Source organism: Calidris pugnax, unplaced genomic scaffold (genome assembly GCF_001431845.1).
Source record: "Calidris pugnax isolate Ruff unplaced genomic scaffold, ASM143184v1 scaffold27, whole genome shotgun sequence".
NCBI lineage: Eukaryota > Metazoa > Chordata > Aves > Charadriiformes > Scolopacidae > Calidris > Calidris pugnax.
Genome location: NW_015090893.1, coordinates 13,173,672 through 13,193,609, shown reverse-complemented (window position 1 = coordinate 13,193,609; position 19,938 = coordinate 13,173,672). Strand labels below are relative to the sequence as shown.

The following is a 19,938-nucleotide window of genomic DNA, read 5'->3' as shown; positions in this document are numbered from 1 at the left end:
GTGCCACGATACCAAGAAGCTTGCATGATGCATGCAGCCGTTCCTCCAGTCCTGCTCATCTCTGTACCACAGCCAGGCCCGGAGGAAAGGGGAGGGACAGGCACCAAGGTGAGGAAGAGCACCAGAAGCAGCACTAATTCCCATTTACCTCCAGTGCGCCCCTGTCCCACATGCACGGCTGGCTGCAGACTGTTCTCCTTTGACAGCAAATGTGGCAAATGATGGAAGATGGTGGGAAGGTGCAGCACATTCTTGTTGGTGATATTCCACAGTTTTAACTTGGTTTCGTCTTAAAAAGGAAAAGGGAATCAATTGCAAGGCACGGTAGGTAGGAAGAGACTGCAAGGCAAAAAGCCTTTCTAGAGCAGTCTGGCCACCCGAGACTACTGCTGGGTTATAAAAAAAATCAGGCCAACCTTTAACATGCTACCACAAACCCAATTAAAGTTCAGCAGGAGCCATGAGGGCCTTAAAGAAGTCCCAAAATATTTGGGAAGGAGCGGGGAGAATGAAGATCAAATGAAGGTCAAATCGGATCTCTCTGTAGAGATCCAATTTTCTTCAACTGAGCAACTTAAAATAAAAAAAAGAACAAATAAATTGGCAAGGGGTGCTCAGCCAACCTAACTCCTTCCTCCCCCCTCTCTATGGATACCCGTTTCCATATGGATTCAATGCAGCCATAGGAAACGGCATGTATGACTTGCAAGAAAAAAACCAACCCAACAACTTGTAAGCAAGCAAACTGGCAAATATCCTCGGCGGAGGCAAATCTCAATGTTTAATGATGCATATGCACCTGTAATTAAACAGGAATTTAAGAGTTCCCACTCAATGTTTAATGATGCATATGCACCTGTAATTAAACAGGAGTTTAAGAGTCCCTCTGAACTCCACACTCTGCTCGCGCCGGGGGGGAGAGAAGAGCACGTCCTGTCCGCAGCCCTGCACACACGCACGCACACCTCTCTACCTCCTCATTAGCAACAGCTTCAAAACAGCCCGAGATCCTCAACTTCTCTGTTTATTCACCAGATAAGCTGCTCCAGGTCCGGTTTATATCCCGCAGGGCCTGCTTCTCCGAGATGGCTCTCTTGATCTCCTCCAGGACCAGGTTGAGCTCCTTGGAGCGCTTCAGGCTCTCCTGCTCGGCTGCGTGCAGTCGGTCCCGGAGGGCGAGGAACTCCCGCTGGTAGATGTCCACAACGTCACCTGTGGACGGAAAAGAGAGAGAAGCTTTCTCATCTGTGCTCTGAAGGGTTTCAAGTCGCAAAAAGCAATGCCCATCACTTGCATCTCCCCTACTCTACAACCCTTAAAACATGGATCTAGGGCGCTGTGGTCCTGCGCGCACCCATCGGTGAAAGGGTTGGAGAGACAGCAGATTAAGTTGCAGAACTACAATGAAAAAGCTGCTCCCAATCTTCTCTTTAGCTTGGTTTCAGGGTCACACAGAAATACAAACTGCTTCTCTGTGACCAAAGCACATAGAAAATACGTTGCATAGTAGTTCTTCACTACATACTTGGAAAAGGGGAGTTAGGTGCTGGCATTAACTTTACGAGCAATATTCTGCATCTCCCTGTAAATCCAGAAGTTTGCGTGTGTGAGACGGCCACTGCTGGCGTGAGCAGTGGGGAACCGAAGCCAAGTGAAACAGAACTGAAAGCACTGGTGGTGATGGCCTGTTAAAGCCATGAAAAACCCAAGGAATATCAGTATTTTCAATTGCTTGCTCCTTGCCTTGGTTTCCTTATGGCATACAGAGGAAAGAGTTTTAAGAGCATGCATCAAAGGGCATTTAGGTGGGTAATTTGGGAGAACACCTGAACAGCATCTCGAAGGCATTCTCCAAACGGCACAGGGCATCTCCTGGATGACCCTGGTGATGGAAACTGAGATGCTGGCAAGGAGGATGTTGCTCTGCTCTCAGACAAGGGCAGGCACCGACAGCTTTGGAAAAGAGTCCCAATTCTAACACTCAAATGGATTTTGGGAATCTAACCTGTCTGAAACACAGCAGGGTGAAGAATATCATATGGCAATGGCTGCCTGGGTGCTTATATAAATCCAAGTGTTTGGATATGGACCTTAAGGATGTACTAAAGAAACTTTTGATAGGGAAATAAAGCTTTTTACTTTGAAACAACATCTTATCCCCATGCCCTTTTTAAGCAATAAAACTATCGAGAGCCTTCAGCCAGAACTAACTATACAGTAGCTGGGAGTTAGCCATTAATGAACTTTCCCAGGCTGTTTTCCCCCCCCATTATTTTATAACCCCCTTTATCTGTAGTCACTCATGTGTTTTCAGTGAGGTTGTAACTGACAGGACTAGACCCTAAACAGATTTATCCACCAAACAGTTGACCCCTAGCCCAAACACAACCAGGAGAGCTAATGACCAAAAATACTGGACTGGAACTTCCCAACACAGGGCTAAATATAAATCAGAGTCATTGAAAAAAGATACACTGACTGCATCGACAACTTCTATTTTGGGATCCATAAAGAAAAGGAATTTTCAAGATCAGACATACCCAGCTCCAAAGCACAGAGTTTCCAAGACAACAGTGCTTCCCAATCCAGCTCCCAGTAATGCTTTTTCCTAGAAAAAGTTCCCCCCATTGGGTCTCTTTCCTCCCAGAAAAAAAACTTCTTAAAATTCTCACTGCTTCAACACAAGGGACCCCCCACAAGGCAGCCTGGCTCCTATTAACCTTTCAGCATTATTTTCAAAGCCAGTGGCACACGGGGAGGGAGCAGAGGAAGTTACACCCACTTGATTACACCATCCATCTGACAACACGTTATTCAGAGAATGTCGAGGGACAGACACAAACAAGACCAGTCCTTCCTTTTTCCTGTGCGGTGCCGCTTGCTCTCCACTCCCATCAAGAAAACATTTAAAAATTTGCAGAAAAACAGGTTAACACCCAGCTCTGGGAGGTGCCACGGGAATTCACAGGAGGATGTCAGGCTTTAAACTGACTCCATGATGAGCTGGACCTTTACCTCCTGCTACCTCTCAGACATAAGGATATACCTTTCAGCTTCCCAGCACTCTAGATTATAGGTTTCCCTACTTGTAGCTTTTACTGGCTGCATCGATGAACACCAGCAAGGAAGAAGTCTCTCTGTTTTTGCACGACACAATAGCAGGAACTGTGCTTGTGCAAGGCTGGAAGCATTTGGCTCTCGGCATACCAGGGGGTTACTATCCCATGGATGCTATCAAAGCCAAATCACAGCTAAAGGCTGCCATTAGATCTTGTTCTGCAATACCTGGAGCAGAGTAAAGGGAAGGCTTTGCACTTAATGGCTTTTTCCAGAGCACTGCACTTCGTTTGTGTCAGATTTAGAAGGGAAATGTCACTGATTATTCAGTCACTAATGACCTGCCCGCCGAAGCCAAGAGCTGTACTTTTCATTAGACTGCAATGGTGATGTGCAGTCAACCATTTGCTGCTTTTCTGGCTAATGGTTGGAAGTGAAATTGTATTTGTTTCCAGTGCTCTTGTCCTATGATGTCTTCGTAGGCTTTCCATTCTTTAATTAAAATTTCATGAAATTTAAAAGCTGATCGATCGTGGCCGGTTCCGGTGACAGCTTGAACAGTCCGATACAAAGCCCAAGATGGGTGTGCAGTTTCCCATGAATTTCCAGTAATGCCATTGTGCACTCGCTGGTCTGCAAGGACATGTGGATGCAGAGATGCTGTCCTCACAGAAACCCTCAGCTGCTCCACCAGGGAGGCACTGAAAAGCCACGAAGGGCAGCAAGGGATAAAGGAGCACGGGGGGAAGGAATTGGCTCCCATTTCTACAAGCAGGCTTGGACACAGAAGTGATTTGCTGCTAATTAGGCTGAACAAATTTTTCAGCTAGTGTCAGTTCAGCGCAGACCCTTTACTTACCTTTCAAAGCAGCAGCACTCCCTATCTACATATTTATTGTACTCCCTCCCAGCACAAGACAGCAGAGCTCTTAAAATATCCCCAGACTTGAGCACTGCAGGACAAAAAACTCCTAGCTATATTAAAAAAAAAAAGAAAAAGAAGACTCAGCTTACTTTTTCTTGAGAGATAACGCACTGCTTCAGGCTTAAAATATGCTGGATTAATAAAGAAATAAAGTCGGTGTTAGGTGATGGTCTGCAGGACAGACATGGAAGAATAAAAACCCTCTTGACCAGGGAACCTGCAGCATCTGCAGCACACGTTGTGCACGGCCAGTGCCCTGCAAACCACACGTTTCACACCTCGCCGTGCCTGGTATCTGCTTCTCAAGGGTCTGTTCACGAGCTGCCTTTAGGAGCAGGCTGGCTGTAGGGCTCCCGGCGTGCACCGGGCACAGCTGAGCGCCGGCCGCCATCTGTCCATCCATCCCGCAGCAGATCTGGGGCTGTATCCCTGGAGGGGCAGCGGCCGTAGGAAGCGTCCGGCTGAGCATCGCTGGCTGCCCCCTTCTCGCCCCGGCTGTGCCCAGTCACAGCTGCCAGGCTTTGGGTTTGGTTTTTTTTTTTTTTTAAGCTGGGAGCCTCCGGCTGAGATCCCCCCGCTGGGTTTGCTGGGCAGCAATGCCAGGGACTGGTGAAGCTGCAGGCTGGGATGGCTGGAACGCAGTGGTCCAGGATGCAGTGGTCCACAGCAGATGGGCACATGCTGGTGGGGCTCCAGGGATGCTCCCCAGGAGCCTTAGAGGGGCCCTGCAGAGCCATCCCAAAGATTTCCATTCATCCAAGATAGCATCCATTTAATAAAAAGTACTTCTCCGTGATGGAGAATTCTGTGGCTTTGTTCTTATTTCAGTGACTATTAAGTGCAAACCACGTTTGCCAGCAGAGGTGAGGGCAGGGACATCTGCATCCAGTTTGCTTATCCCTCTTCAGCTTATGAGTGAAATCAAAATACCTAATCTGATTCTAAAACAGCAAACGGCAACAAAATCAGACCCCCACCTTGAAATCTCACGTAGTCATCCCTATATATATCTACGCATATACATCTATATATATAGACACGTACATAGATGTATATATGTGCGTGTATATATGTATATGTGTGTATATCTATATATACAGCCAGGAATGTTATAATTCTGTATTCTGCCTTGGTCTTCCAAATCTCACTCCAACTGCCCAGCGAGCCCACCATGCATTTTAAACATGTCCGTATTTCAGGACCAATTACTTTTGGTTTTGTTCTCTGCAGATAACCTCTCCCAGCAGAGCAGACCCATGGCCAATGCCAAAGATTTCCCTCCAATTCAATCTTTTCAAAAAGCAAATGCTAAGTCTTTGTTAGCTGGATTTGCCTCTCATTAGGAAGTCTTTCAAGAGATTTGTTTAAAAACTAGAAACAACCCCCAAACCTCTAGACCGTTTATCTTTATAAAATGTTGGCTTCAAGAGCACAACTGCACCTTTTTTGCTACAAGAGTTCCCGGGGCCAAAACAGATGAAATAAAAGTGTAGTCAGTCCCCAGTTCGCAGCGCAGATGGAGAAGACAACTAAACTGCATACAGAAAACTTATCTGCAGTGACTATTCTCCTTCATTTTATTTAAAGCACCCCTTTAATTAATAACTGTTCACTTCCTAGGACTTGCAAGGGCCTGGGGGGACTCCGGAGCATAGAAACAACCCTCTCTCCGTGCTACAGCATCTATGTTATACCCAAAAACAGCACCTGGAGAAGCACAGGGAGTCAAACCCCCCCCCCAGCTCACCCCCATCCCTGTCCCATGCCAGGCCCCCGTGCTGCCCACCCCTGGCCTCGTCCCCTGCCATTTACAGGAGCTTCTCGGAGTTAGATGATGATTAGGGATTTTTTTTTTTTTTTTTTACGTTTGGATGTTTAATGATTTATATAACGCTGGCACCGCTCCACACATTACACTCTAGATTTCCCTGATTGAATCGCAACATTCATTAGGTATTTTGCTAACAGAATTTCACCAGACCATTAAAATGGATATAAGGAGTTACTGCGCCGTATCGGTGAATTAAATTCGACTCCTGAGATGCGAAAAAGGATAGTCCTGCTTTGCATGGAGGTCTGATGGCTAGTGGAGCACACAGATGTCAGACACTTTGCACACAGGTGCACAGCAATTGGCAGTAACTCCACAATAAACATACCATTAAAAGCAAAAGATTGCCCTTTGCTTATTTAGCTGTAGAAAGAATCACAGAATTCTTTCAATTAGATTTCATAGACTCATAGAATGGTTAGAGTTGGAAGTGACCTTAAAGAAGAAACCAGTGTCATCATAATCACAGAATGGTTTGGGTTGGAAGGGACCTTAAAGACCATTGAGTTCCAACCCCCTGCCCTGGGCAGGGACACCTCCCACCAGACCAGGTTGCTCAAAGTCCTCTCCAGCCTGGCCTTGAACCCCTCCAGGGATGGGGCATGGGTGGTCAAAGCAGCCATCAAAAACAGCAGCTATGGTTTTGTTCCTTATGTTCATCCTCTGCCCTTAGTTACACTTTGTTTCAGTTCAGTCACTACCTACGGTGTGTGCTGTCTTGAATCGGGGCCAAATAATGTATTTCAATGCAACCATCACCCCAAACACATAGAATCACAGAATCATCTAGGTTGGAAGGGATCTTTAAGATCACCAAGTCCAACCATCAACCTAACACTGCCAAGAACCATGTCCCTCAGCACCACATCTACCCATCTTCTAAATTCCTCCAGGGATGGTGATTCCACCCCTTCCCTGGGCAGCCCGCTCCAATGTTTGACAACCCTTTCGGCGAAGAAATTTTTCCTAATATCCATCCTAGACCTCTCGGTGGCATTGCTATGCCCCAACTTAGAGCCTGTGCTCCAGCACCATCCTGAGCACCATCAGGCTCTGTGGCACGTTACAAAAACTGGTCCCAACCTCCACACCCAGGAGAAGACACTGGCTGCCGGGGTGGACGATGGCAGCAGGAGTGATCCCTCACAGCCCATGGAGTCAGGAGGCTCCTGCACAGCCCCTGGGTCTGCTGCTGGGTTTGAGCATCCCCCTGCACCACCCTCACGCTGAGCCAACACATCAGCCGGAGCAAGGGGCTTATTAAAAATCAGCCTGTCTGAAAAAACCATCCTCAAATAAAGAATGTTCTTCCACCGGCTGCAATCTGGTGTGCGTGTTATTTTTTGGGGTTGTTTTGTTTTGTTTTGTTTTGTTTTGTTTTGTTTTGTTTTGTTTTGTTTTTTTAATATAGCCATTTAATAAGAGCCTGTGGTATATTTAACAGCATTTCAACCTTCAACAGCTCTGCGTAATGAGATAGAAATGCAATGCATCTCTCCACTGACGGGCTCTACCCAGGGAATGCAGGCACCCTTAAGTCACTATTTCTTCTTTTTGCAGCAGCAGGGTTTGATCAGGTTCCTGTTGCACGTCTCCTCGCTGGAGTTTAATGTTGTCTCAGCACATACGTCCTCAGAAGCAGAGAGGAAAATACATATCCCCTGTGCCTTATTATTCCAAAGCAGGAGCAACTGTTTGCATTTGAGATCCAGTTCAGACAACATTCACACAGACCCTTCCAAAAATAAGCCTTTTTTTGCCTTCAAAGTCCTAAGTAATAAGTTTTCAGGAATGGAGCTGGGTAGTTTTCCCATCACAGGGATGGCGAACCATAACACGGATGGAGAACTTTGTAATTCCCCTTCCAAGGAAGAGAGCAAGTCACAGGGGTGCCTGCGCCCAGACCCTAAAAGCTCCCCAGGGAGCTGCAGGAGGGATGCAGGTTCCAAAGCAAGGATGTAGAAACTCAGAAATTAGGAAAGCAAACAGTGAAGCCCATCACCTCTGCCTAAAAAGTCTCGGATCAGGGCAGAGTGGGCAGCAGAGGCTGTCGGACCACTCTCGGGTACCTGCAGAGCAGGTTTGGGATCTCTTTCTTCAGCCCAGCTCCATGGAACCGTACAAAGAGCTCCCAGATCCCTGCAAATCCCCTGGGTTTTACCCTGCCACAAACAAAAGGGCTGGCGGGCGAGGAAATCCCCGAGGTATCAACCACCATCAGCTTCTGCAAAAGGAACTAGTCCTCCCGATTTTTCTTGGGTTTTCATCAATCCGTTCAGAGGATTTAAGAAAATGGACAAATCAGGTGGCAATTTCTTTTGCTGCAGAACAGCTAAGGAAGAGAAGGGAAGAGGGCAAATACTGCCATTGATCTAAACAGAAAGAAGACGAAATTAAATAGTGAATTTTCATCATAGCGAAAGGTTAACTATGAAGAGGAAGCCATACGGATTGGTACTAAACCCGCTGTCTAATAGATTTAGTGAGGATCTGGAGAAGGAGATGAATTTGTGAAGTAGCCAAATACAGAGATGACACAGAGGTAAGTTCGCCAAAGCCAGAAAAGAAGCAAATGACCAGGAGAAAAGGCAGCAGAATGGTAAATTAACACCCAAATTGGCAGATGCAAATTAATTGGGGGGGGAAATCAAGGTATTTTTCACATGGTTCCTAATGAACAATATTAACTAGGAAGGAGACCAGAGCATCTGAGGGTCTTGATGCTGTTCTGCAGGCAGCAGCAATCCAGGGGAAAAAAAAATTGGGGGATGGAGAGGGAGGCAAACAAGACGCTAGTCTGCTTAGTGAACGGGATAGGGAATAATACTATGAAGATTATAACATTATTAAAATGATGCTGCCTAATCCCAGAATAGTTTTCACCTCATCTGAAAAAGAGTATTACTACAGACTTAAAAGGGGCTTTAGAAGAGGGTGATGAAAATGATCAAAGGATTGAAAAAAAACCCTGCTCTGTGAGGAAAGAAAAAAATATATGAGATTATTCATTTTAGGATGGTCATAATAATAGGGCTCATGATGAAAAGCATATAAAATAGAGTGATATAATGAAAATATATCACAGACTTCTATTCTCCTTGTCTCAAAATATAGGAATAAGTAACCATTCAATTCAAATACTAATTTGAAACTGATAAAAGGAAAATGTGTTGCACAGAAAGAGTATATTATTTCCCTGAATTCACTGCCATGGAAAAACACTGAAATGACAAATTTGAACAATGCAAAAGAGCTGGAAGGTGCTGCAAGCACAGAGGCACCATGAGATGATGGGATAAATCACCACCGTGCCGGTGGTCCCTGGCTTCCTGCGGGTTGGCAGTCTCTTTTCCCCCACATTGTTTGGGAGAAAGACCCCAAATTTCTGTGTCTCTCCTCACAACTTAATTAGGAACACTGCAGCTTTCTTCTTCAAAGAGAAGCTAATTCATTAGCAATCTAATTATTTACCTGCATAGCACAAATACAGCTTTCGAAGCATTTTTCCTCACATAATGGAAAGCAAAGGCTTTGTTCTTGGTGGGCTTTTTAATACCCTTTATTTGATTGGGGAATAAAAACATGCTGAAAGTGAACAAAATAAAGCATTACAGAAATCATGGGTCATTAAACCTCAAAATAATTGCAGCTCTACAGGGTTTTTAAGGGAGGGCATCACACAGGCAAACCTGGGTGAGGGGTGGAAAAGAAAGGCAGGAAAAGGGAAAGGCTGGGAATTTAAAGAGGTGGTCAGTCCTGACCAAGCAAACCTGTGTGTGGTTTAAAAGGAGACGCATTTGCCTAAAGCACCCTCCTTCCATGGCATGGAAGGGAAAATGCTCCAGGATGCACTTAAGGGCAGTAGGAACAGACTTGCAGGGGAAAGCGTGTTGTTCTCCTGTACTGAAAATGCACTTGCAGGAACCCATGGAGGCCTCCTCCATGATTGTCAAGGTCCGGGCACACGGGTCTCGGTGCTGGCCACGCCACGGGTTGTTTCACTTGCCACTTGTGGCCAACAGCTTCATGCTGGGTTGCAAACCATCACACACAATAAAATCCCAAATTGGATTCGTTTGGCTCTCACTACTTGCAAACCTCTACACTGGATTTCTCTTCCTTTTGCCTTGTTCTCACAACGGGTACCAAAGCCCAAAGCTAGTCAGTAAGTCTCATGGACCAAAACAGCCCTGAAGAAAGGGCTGATGCCTGGAGGGTGCAGGACCGTGTTCCTCTGGGTGCTGGTAAAACCCAACTCTGGAGCTTGAAAGAAGCAGAAAACCCTGAAGCAGAGCTAATGCCTCGCAGTCTAACAGGAAACCCCTTTTTATTACAACCTAATTATGTTAATAGTGAAACAGAGACCTTGTTCCATCAAACCCCAGAGCACCCACGCATCCCGCTCTGTGCCGTAGCATTAATGGCTCTCAAGTCCAGCCGAAAGGAAGCCCTCCAAGAAGGGAAGCCGATCTTTGCAAAGGTCACTGTGTTAATCATCACGCCCTTTCTCTAGCAGCAGCTGTCGCTAATTGACTGTGAAGGAGTCGAAATGAAATTCCTGTTAATCCTCCTCCCAACATCATCATCATCATCCCTCCCCCACAAATGACCACGAACCACCGGCGCTTTGCAGCTGATGGACAAGCTCAGCCCATCTCGGGAGAGATGCGACAGTGGCAGGTGGAAAAAGCAGCTCCACTTTGCAAATTAAAGGATAGCTTATTGATTAGCAACAATAAGGACCAGGACAGTATTTCCTCATCTCCCTGTACTATTGACCATCGCACTCATCATTCCACTGAAGTTAACACCAGACTCCAAACAACCAGAATCCTGGAACAGGGGGAATTTGTTTAATCAATAACATATGAAGCTTTTGGCACGGCTGAGTGTATGAAATAATTTTACAACAGCAAAATAAAGTAGTGCTGTGTTATAAATCAGAGAGCACATATGGAAAAGTTAAAGTGATATACTAAGTCACAGGGATATCAAGGAAATCACAGAAGTTCTGGCTGGAGTCCCTGGCTCCGCTAATGCTAATAGCTGAGAACTTCAATGCAAGTCAGGTTTGACTTCTTTTTCCAAAAGAGTAACTCATTTGCAATGCATGCGACTGTAGTAGAGTGAAAGGATATTTAAGCGGTCCCTTCGCTCCACTGTCTGTGTAAATTGTACATCTTGTCTACCTACAGACCCGCAGCACCAAACAGATGACAATTTCCCTATTGTACCTGTGCCCGATGGGACACAGGACCGTGCTGGTGGGGAACAGCAGATTTTTAAATCTCCACATGCTGATCACGGGATGAGCTGATATGAATTGCATTTTGTTTCAGTAGTCTTAAATAATTTGCAGAATGCTTAAAATAAAACGCATACAGAACCTTTTAAAAATTACTCGGCATTAGTATCTGAAATATTTATCCCCCAGGGTGCAGGCTTGTAACATGAGCACTTAATGGGGTACATTTTCTTCTCCCCGGAGAAAAAACAAGACGTTGCCATTAAATAGCACACTTAGACCAACTATAAGTGTTGATGCTATCTGAGGGCTCCTGTTTCATTTTATATGCTAGGATAATTCCTGGGAAGAAAAACATACCGCTAAAGGAGTAGGAAGACCCACTTCTCCCTTTTCTCATTCAGCAGCCAAGAAAACATGAGAAAGGGTTATCAAATAATGCCGACACCCCCTCCCACAGAGCCACACCAGCCACCTTTAGAGTGAAAAAACCTCCCTTATTTCTTCCCCTTGCAGAAAACTCATCACTGAAGTATAAGAAGATGGAGTTCCCAGCTTGCTAGCAACAGCAACCTGTGGTAATTTAATTTTTCCCTATCTGAAAAGGCAGGGACCAGCACAGAGGTAGGTGGCCCTGGTTCCACATCCGACACCGTGCCCGGAGCAGGGTTATTCCAGCAGATGGGCTCCGCTGCGAGGCTGCACAGATGCTGGCCATGGCACAGCACAAGCTGGGGGCTGCAGGACATTTCAAGGGTAGAAAATCAACATCCTCCCCTCCTAGGGGAGGATGGGGGAGGATGCTGACTACGCGGGTGTCCTCCTGCTAAGACCTTTGGTTGATGATGCCTGAAAGCTTCTCCCCAAGCTGCTGCTCTGAAATGTTACTGGCACCTCCCGTGCTGAGCCCTGGGCAGGGTGTCAAGAGTGGGTTTTGGCGATCTACAGCCAGGGTGCCCCTCACGCTGTGCCTCTTCTGATGGTACCAACACCCACGCAGCCCTGGGGTCCACCATATCCACGAGCTGGTCCGGCTGGAAAATGAAGCATCCTTTGTCGAGGGATTAATTTTTGGCCAGACCATCCTGTCGACTGAGCCGGTGCTGCAAGGGAAGCACAGGGGAAGGAGGATGCCATTCTGGCCAAGGGCCCAAAGGGAGAGCAGTTCCAACAGCTTGTGAAACCACATCCTCAGAGGTTTTGCTTTCTTGCAATGTCAGGTTTACCTAATGGCTTAAAGACAATGCACCGAGCCTTGCAGTATGCTGCTTACCACCTCCAAAAATAGGTCTGCTTCCTGCAGCCTGGGACCGCAAGACAATGGTATTTATGCTTAATTTCATGACTATTCCTAAAGTGCTGCTCAGCCCTGGCAGAGGACGCCGCACGCTCCCCGCGAGCAGTTCACGCCTCTCATTTCCTTCAAACGCGTCTATTTAAATGCATTTGGGTTTTCAGTATTTCACACACCGTTACCTTTACGGGTGGCATATATAAGGTAATGCTAATTGCTACGTGGGCCGCTGTGGCTCAGTTTTCCAGACTTCCCACCCAGAGGGAAGCTATGGTACAGAAAGATTCCGTTTGACATGTTTAGGTGCTGCAAGGAGAAGGGAAGATGGATGGGCTGCCTGCTGCAAGGAGAGGAGCCCCCGTCCCCCCCCAGGAGCCCACAGGGAGAGTTTTCCACAACAAAACCATTACATCCTGGGGCAGCCCAGAAAGCACCAGCGCAGCCATATGTCCTCACAGGAGCATGGGTGGGATGAGGCTGGATGGGGCTGTCCAGAGAGCAAAGCGCTCCTTGGGATGAAATCAATGGACCAAGTGGTTTTATACCAGGAGAGGAGGATCTGCTGAGATGCTCAAATAGTCCCAGACACTGTTAAACTCAGGGAGGTGTGAGGGGAAGACCAGAGAGAGCACAGAGCTTGGCCAAGCTGGAAGGAGGAGGGGGGGCTTTGCACAAGATGAACCCCCAGCAGGATGGAGCAGAGCCACAGCTCGCACTGAAAGAGTTAAACTGCAAGAAATCACAGCAAACTGCACCAGGGGGAGTGATGGAGCAGGGGGCCTGACCCCACTCCCACTCCGTGCAGGCTGGATGTCCCTGGTGTTCCAGAAGGTCAAAATGCAGGGAAAATCCCAGCACAGGGGAGCGAGGTCTGGCACAGCACAGGGTGAGATCTCACATTCCTTTGTGAGATATCCGTAAAGCAATTCACACTGGGTGAGTCCCCTGTGAATAACCTACCCCTGCACCCAGCTTCCCAGAGCTTCCCGTGCACACATCAGCTTCGTTACCCAGCATCACTGCTGGGCCTTGCTGCGAAAAATCTAATCCAATTTTCCTCTTCTTTAGGGATGAAACATCAAGAGAAAGCAGCCAGTCTGTCAGATAGAGCAGCAACACGGAAGAAGTGGATGCAGAGCTGTGTCACAATCTCCAGCAAACCCATGTCTGAAGAGGAGCAGTGCAGATGGGTAACCTCCAACGCTGGCATGGACTGGGAAGAGTAGTTCAAGATACACAGCCTCTTTTGGGGAACTCAGTTTAGTTTTATGACCATGGAAAAACCTAAAATGTATAACCTCTAAGATCATGACTTTGTACACAACTATTTATGACAATGAAGACACTCCTAAAAGGCTCCTGTGGCCATGTCCAAAGCCTGGTGGGAGCAGGGACATTCTGACAGCCTTATAAATCAGTACACTGAAAGAAATATCTTAAGTTGTCCATCACAAACCAGAGTAAGCCCTGCTAGCGCAAAGATACTGAAGGGATCCAGATGCTGTCAGTGGGGTTGAGTGATTATTAGCCCAACGTTGGTGTGGACCAGCGCAGCTCCCAGCAGAGCCACCCAGGGTTCCACACCACCTCCTGGGTGCCTATCCTTAGGGCACTGCCCAGAGGTGACCAAACCACTTCAAAAGCCAAACTGGGGTCAGGATGCCACAGAGCCTTGACTTTGGCATCTCTGTGCCCCAGCCACCTCCCCTCTTGGGACCGAAACGTGTTCTCTGCCAAAACCACCTCTTGCAGCAGTGGCACCGCTCGTTTGCAGCCCGGCCAGCACATGTTGGCTGTAGCTAATTCCCTGAATATGTTTTCCTGAGGACAAGCCCAGCAGCTCTGTGTGTGTGTGTGGTATATCACGTTTCAGGCATTTCGGGGGGTGGCATTTCTACACCCCTTCCCCAGCCCAGATTTGGCAGGCGGCCACGGAAGCGCCTGGGAACGGGGCAGGATGCTCAACCAGCCCCGCTACACCTGCAAAGACAACTACATTCTTCACTTTACCATCAGACAGCAGGCTATAAAAATGAAGCTACAGGAGCGTATCACTGCACATGAAGGGAAATTCATTCTGCTGCTAATGCCCATAACTTCCCTACTGAGAGTAATGGGTATCAACAGGAGAACAGACATCTGAGAGCGCTAAAACGTGCGCTGTGTTTTTCCTAGGATTGTGTTGGGTCTGCTTGAAATACAGAATTGCTGAGTTCTTCTTTCTCCCCAATCCTCAAGCTGACGTAAAATGCCCACGTTTTAATAGTAAGTGTGATTAACCATTAGCATAAATTGCCAGGGTTATAATGAAGTCTCAGAGAAAAAAAAAACAACTCGATTGTTTCTTTGGAGCTGTGTTCCAGTTATACACCAAGTTACGGTTCAGTTTAAATGAAAAGCAATGCCTGTGATGGGTATCAGGTAAGAACTCCAGCCTAAATGAGGCTGGAAGTCCTTCCCACCTTTGAAACACATGAACATACGTGTTATTTATGATCAGCATGCTACGGGGACTGGCTGATCCCCCAGAGCTGAAGAAGAAGAAGAGCCAGACAATCTTCCAAAGAAGAAGGGAAAGGAGAAAAGCCAGTTCAGTTCCCCAGCCAGGGCAAGGATTTATGGATGGGAGCGTTTTCTAACTTCAACTTCTTCAGCAAGGAGACCGCTCGCACACGTTCTTGCTGTTCAAAGGACATCTTGTGCGTATGAGCAAATTTGTCCAAATGGTTTTGGCGCCGGCCGCGGTAGTATGTTTAGTACACGATTTCCAGATGTGTTTTGTATCCCCGTCAGTCCGGCTGCTGCCTCAAGCCAAGAGAGTTATATAAGCTGCAAAGCTTAATTGGATTATTTAGCCCAAATCGTTGGCCGAGAGGCAGAAGGGACCAGGGAACCGGCCAAGGAGCCTGGAGAGGACCTGCACCACCACCGGCTTGAGGGGGGGGACGGGAGGGAGCATGAGCCAGCAAATAAATTGCGGAATTCATAAAGCAAGACTGGCCTCCCCACCTCCCTCAAATGTTTTCTTACGCCTCCCGTCCCTTTTACAGAGGGTCTATTAGCTGGTGTTTTATTAGAGGTATGTTTTCCTATTTTAACAACAATTAAAACCAGAATGCAACAAGCATTTAGAAGACACGAGCGTTTCCTCCCCACACTAACAAGCATTTCCTGACTGTGCAGCTCCACAACATCGAATAATACATCCAGCAACTTAGTTTTTCCCACAATAATATTTTTTCCCAAACTTTGGCTGTTGCAGCAGCTTATTTTCCATTTAAGGGCATAATCCTGCTTGTGGGATCACCCATCCCAACGGATCTTCACAGATGCAGTTATTAGGGCAAAGTCCTAAAAAAGAAAAGTGTTGCAACTATCCTTGGGAAGAAATCAAGAAAGAGAAGAGAGAGAAACTGAAGAGTTTCCAAAACCGCTGTAGCTATCAAAGTGTGCCAGAATGTTTTTGTTCCTTTTATTTTTAATAAAGCTGGGTAGTTGAGTCAGAAGTTAACACAAGTATATAAACCCACACTAAACTTTGAGCAGGTCGCCTGCTCCGTTGGTTAAACAAAGGGTACGTGCATGCTTGAGTTACTTAAACCCTTGCCATGAGGCCCTGGATGGACTTTGTATGGCTTCACTGCAAATAATAATAATAATTAAAAAAAAAAAGCAGCCTGGCATCCTTCTCTGCCACTGCTGACAACATTCCCACCGCTCTCTGCCAGGCAAAGTGCCACGGATAAATTCAACAGATTAAAACAAGCAGAACAGCACAACAGGCAGGGATGTGCTCGGTTCTGCTGGAAAGGGCTACAAAGACGCTGTGGATCTCACACTGGGAGGGAGAAAGTGCCTCTCGACACCCCAGCTCTGCTCCCCAAAGCATCCCGCACACAACAAACCCCCAAAATCTGAGGCTGCAAAGCCCCAGTGCCTGCATCCCTGCTGCAATTCATTACGAGTATTCCCCTGAACAAGGAGCTTCGCCTGCCGGGCAACGCAGAGTAATAGTAAACAGCAGCGGTGACCAAAAAGCTATTTCCAGAAGGGCTCTCTCTGCTACGATCCCATGATTACTAGTTATGGAAATTTTTCAAAAAAAATAAATGAAAAAAAAAAAATAAAAGGAATACAAAGAGAGATTTCCACAGGGCACAGCAAGCCATACAATTTGTGCTGTGCTTGGACTTGGTAAATCAAAATCCAAGCGATGTTTACAGCACTCTAGTTGTCCCTTAAACTTTATTTTTCTTTACTGCGTGCATTTTATGCCCTGGGTGAGCTGCAGCATGAGGCTCTCCCTGTGACTGATGGAAAGCAGAACGTTGGCACAGCCCAACTGGGCAAACCAGCCTCACCCCCCCCATGTTATCTGCAGTAAGAGCTTCAACTTCAAATTTGTGTAATACCCAGCATTATGGAAATGGATTTCCAACCAGAAGAGCAGTTGGCAGGATTAAACAAGTAGAAAAGCACATGCACATAAAAAAAAAATAATAAATAAAAATCAGGAGGTCTGCACACGAGCTAATGGAGCAAGCAGAAAATAACTGGGCATGCTCCCTGGGCTGAGGGACCGCTTCCTTTACGACAGACAGTAATGTCTCATTACGGGAGAAACAAATACAATAAAGATGAATATTCCGTCTTCCCCTGGCTACATTTTAAGCGTGGAGCCAATATAAATTCTCAAGTTATACTTCACAAAAAAAGCTAATAAAAAACACAAAACCAAACCAAACCCACAACCTGCTGGCAGTGCAGCCAAGCAAATTTCATTTGAAAGATAAATCCTATATTCTTCATAGGCAGATGTGAAAAAAAAAAATAAAAAAAAAAATAAAAAAATCTATCAGACTATCACAGCAGCCCCTCCTTCCAGGACTGAAGGAAGCCACAGAGTTAAGTTCACAGCAACAAAAAAAAAAAGTTGTTTCTTCTGCCCTTCTTCCCCTGTATTGCTTAACCCAACACAGACAAAATTACCAGCAAACCAGCAGTTACTGCATCTTATAAATAGACACTACACACCTTCCCAGCGCCACAAAGTCAATATGGAATCAGCTCAGCGCTCGGGATCATCAGCAAAACACTCGGAGGGTGAAGCTACATGGATGCTGCAATTACTGTCATCACAAAATGACCATTCAGAGCCAGTTCTCCAGCGAGGCAGGACCGTACCAGCCCTCCGCTAACAAACACAGCCTTGTCGGGGCCTCTGGGCACGGAGGAGCCCGATACCAGCCCACGGCTGCCAGGAGAAGATTGCCAGCAATTTAAGGACATGCTGAACGCTGAGCTGGACCGTTTCTGGCTGGTAAAAATCTGGATCCCCACTGTCTTCCCTCCCACAGCAAGAACATGGCACCGAGGGGCCATCTCTCACCAGGATGGGGCAGAAAGCAAAGGAGGAAGCATCTTTACTCAATTAAACCAGAGTTTAATTGATCATCATAGATGATCTCTATGGTCCCTTCCAACTCTAAAAATTCAGTGAAATTCAGTGAAAACCCCAGCTTGGTCTGAGCTGGCCGATCCTTGCGAAGAACATCCCTTGGAAAGGAAACCTCCTACACGTGCAGGTGTTGGAAATGGGAATGCAGAGACACAAGCACCGTGCCCAGGAGTCTGCTGGATGCTAAAACAATAAAAACCTGTGGCTCTACTCAGTTCTGCACCTGCAGTTCCCACCTGCGCCCGCAGCTGGGAAGGGGATGGATTCCAGGAGGGGACCGTGGTGACAGGAGCTGGGATTGTCCCAGGCAATGGCAGTACCGCTCACATATGGGGACTGAGGGTGGCTGCCAGTCTCCTGCCTCTTCCAATCTCAAGGAGACCTTTCTGGATTAAAAATATTTTTAATTAGGAAATAAATTATCAATTACGAACAGAATTTTAGCTTTAAGAAGCACATTTTTAATTAGGAAATAAATTATCAATTACAAATAGTAATTTTAGCTTTAAGAAGCAGCATGAAGCAGCCAATCACTTTTACCCCACTATAACTAGGGAAAAAAAAAAATTTAAAATAAACCTTTGCTTGGCAAAGTTTTCCTGCTGCCTAAACCCAAGGCAGGAATAAGCTCAGAGAGGACTGGAGGTGCAACAGAGCTCTGCAAAGGTGAGACTTGGAGCTTTGGCCAAACCCCAACTACAAACTCTAGAAATCCTGCTGCCCCAAAGTCCCTTGGATTCAAGCCCTGGAGACAAACCTGCACCAAGAAGCAGCTGCTTCTATAGAACGTAACTTAGGCTTTTATCCTGCTGCCCCAAAGTCCCTTGGATTCAAACCTGCACCAAGAAGCAGCTGCTTCTGTAGAACATAACTTAGGCTTTTCAGTTTGGTTGTTTTTTTTTTTTTTTTAAAGTTGGTTTACTGTATATTTATTCCATCTATAATGTCCCCTTGCCTTGCATCTCCATTCTGAATTATTTATCATCAGGTATCACATTCATTTGCATACTTTATGAGGTGCAAAAGAAATGATTAGTCATTACATATTAGACTTTCCCAAACCATCTGTGCCGAGCTCTGCAGCAGTTTTGTTTTAGTTTTTTTTTCCACTAATACTTGGGGGAAAAAAAAAAAAAAAATCCAAGGGGAGAATGGGATTTGCTAAAAACTCAGAGTAAAATAGTCCGCATGCTTGCTGATAGCAAAGGCTTATTACTCCGTTACAGCTGTGCTCCACAAGGAACACACAGACTATCATCTTCGGCGTAATTTAACCGGCGATACAAATTGCAAGCAGTATTATTTCAAAGACCTTTATTTATTGATTAGAAACAAAGTCCTTATCCTCTTCCTGCTCCCTCCTTGAGTCGTGCTGATTGCACACAATAGAGAGCTATCACTCAAAGAGCCAATTAAGTCAACTTCTGAAAGGTAATTGAATAGCTGAAATTCTTAGTGCAATATTGTACTGCATTATCTTGATTGCAGCAAAGAAAAACAAAGCAGCCGGAGCAATAAAAATTAGAGGACGAGGCATTAGCCATAGGTAGGAACACCAAAATGGATGGTCCCATTACCAAAAAAAAAAAAAACCAAACCAGATTATTTTCTTTCTGTGGTTACTTCTAACCCTTGCTAGAGGTGTGAGAAGGAAAAAAACAGCCTTGGTCTTGTTTATTTTCTGCACTTGGCAGGATTTCATGAGGGATGGGCTGAGCTGTTGACCGGGCACAGAGAACAGTGGTGGCCACGGTCACCCCACCACATCCCTTCCCGGGGAAGAAGACAACATCTGAGCGTCCCATACTCAACTGAAACCTTTGATAAAAGCATTTCTTGTGGCTGGGGCTTTATGAAGATAACGCCTTCTGTACTGATCACCCACACCTGATAGAGGGGTTCACGCTATTCTCCAGCAGAGCCACCTACAGACCTTCTCTCTTCTGCACTCCTGGATACCTTCAAAAGTACCTGGAGGATTTTAATCTCTTTTGGGACTTCTATACTGTGCTAATTGGTATATACCATACCAATTGGGCTAAAGCGAGAGTAGGAGTTTGAAACCTGTTGGGAAGAAGGGCATAGCTTCAGTCCCATAGAAAAAACAGGCTTGAACAGAAGGTAAAAA

General features: G+C 46.2%; 1 protein-coding gene across 2 annotated transcripts in view; it reads right to left on the bottom strand.

The window, feature by feature from the left end:
- Positions 1–19,938, bottom strand: part of MGAT4B (mannosyl (alpha-1,3-)-glycoprotein beta-1,4-N-acetylglucosaminyltransferase, isozyme B) — a 52,961-nt gene that overhangs the window by 15,715 nt on the left and 17,308 nt on the right. The window contains exons 1-3 of one of the 2 annotated variants that reach the window (XM_014948237.1): positions 2,541–2,681; positions 1,033–1,212; positions 149–289 (exon numbers count right to left, since the gene is read on the bottom strand). In XM_014948237.1, the coding sequence (XP_014803723.1) occupies positions 149–289; positions 1,033–1,212; positions 2,541–2,628 (409 nt within the window). In that variant the 5' untranslated portion in view covers positions 2,629–2,681. Of the gene's footprint in view, positions 1–148; positions 290–1,032; positions 1,213–2,540; positions 2,682–19,938 lie in introns of those variants that run through there. The other variant, XM_014948236.1, reaches the window with a different exon arrangement.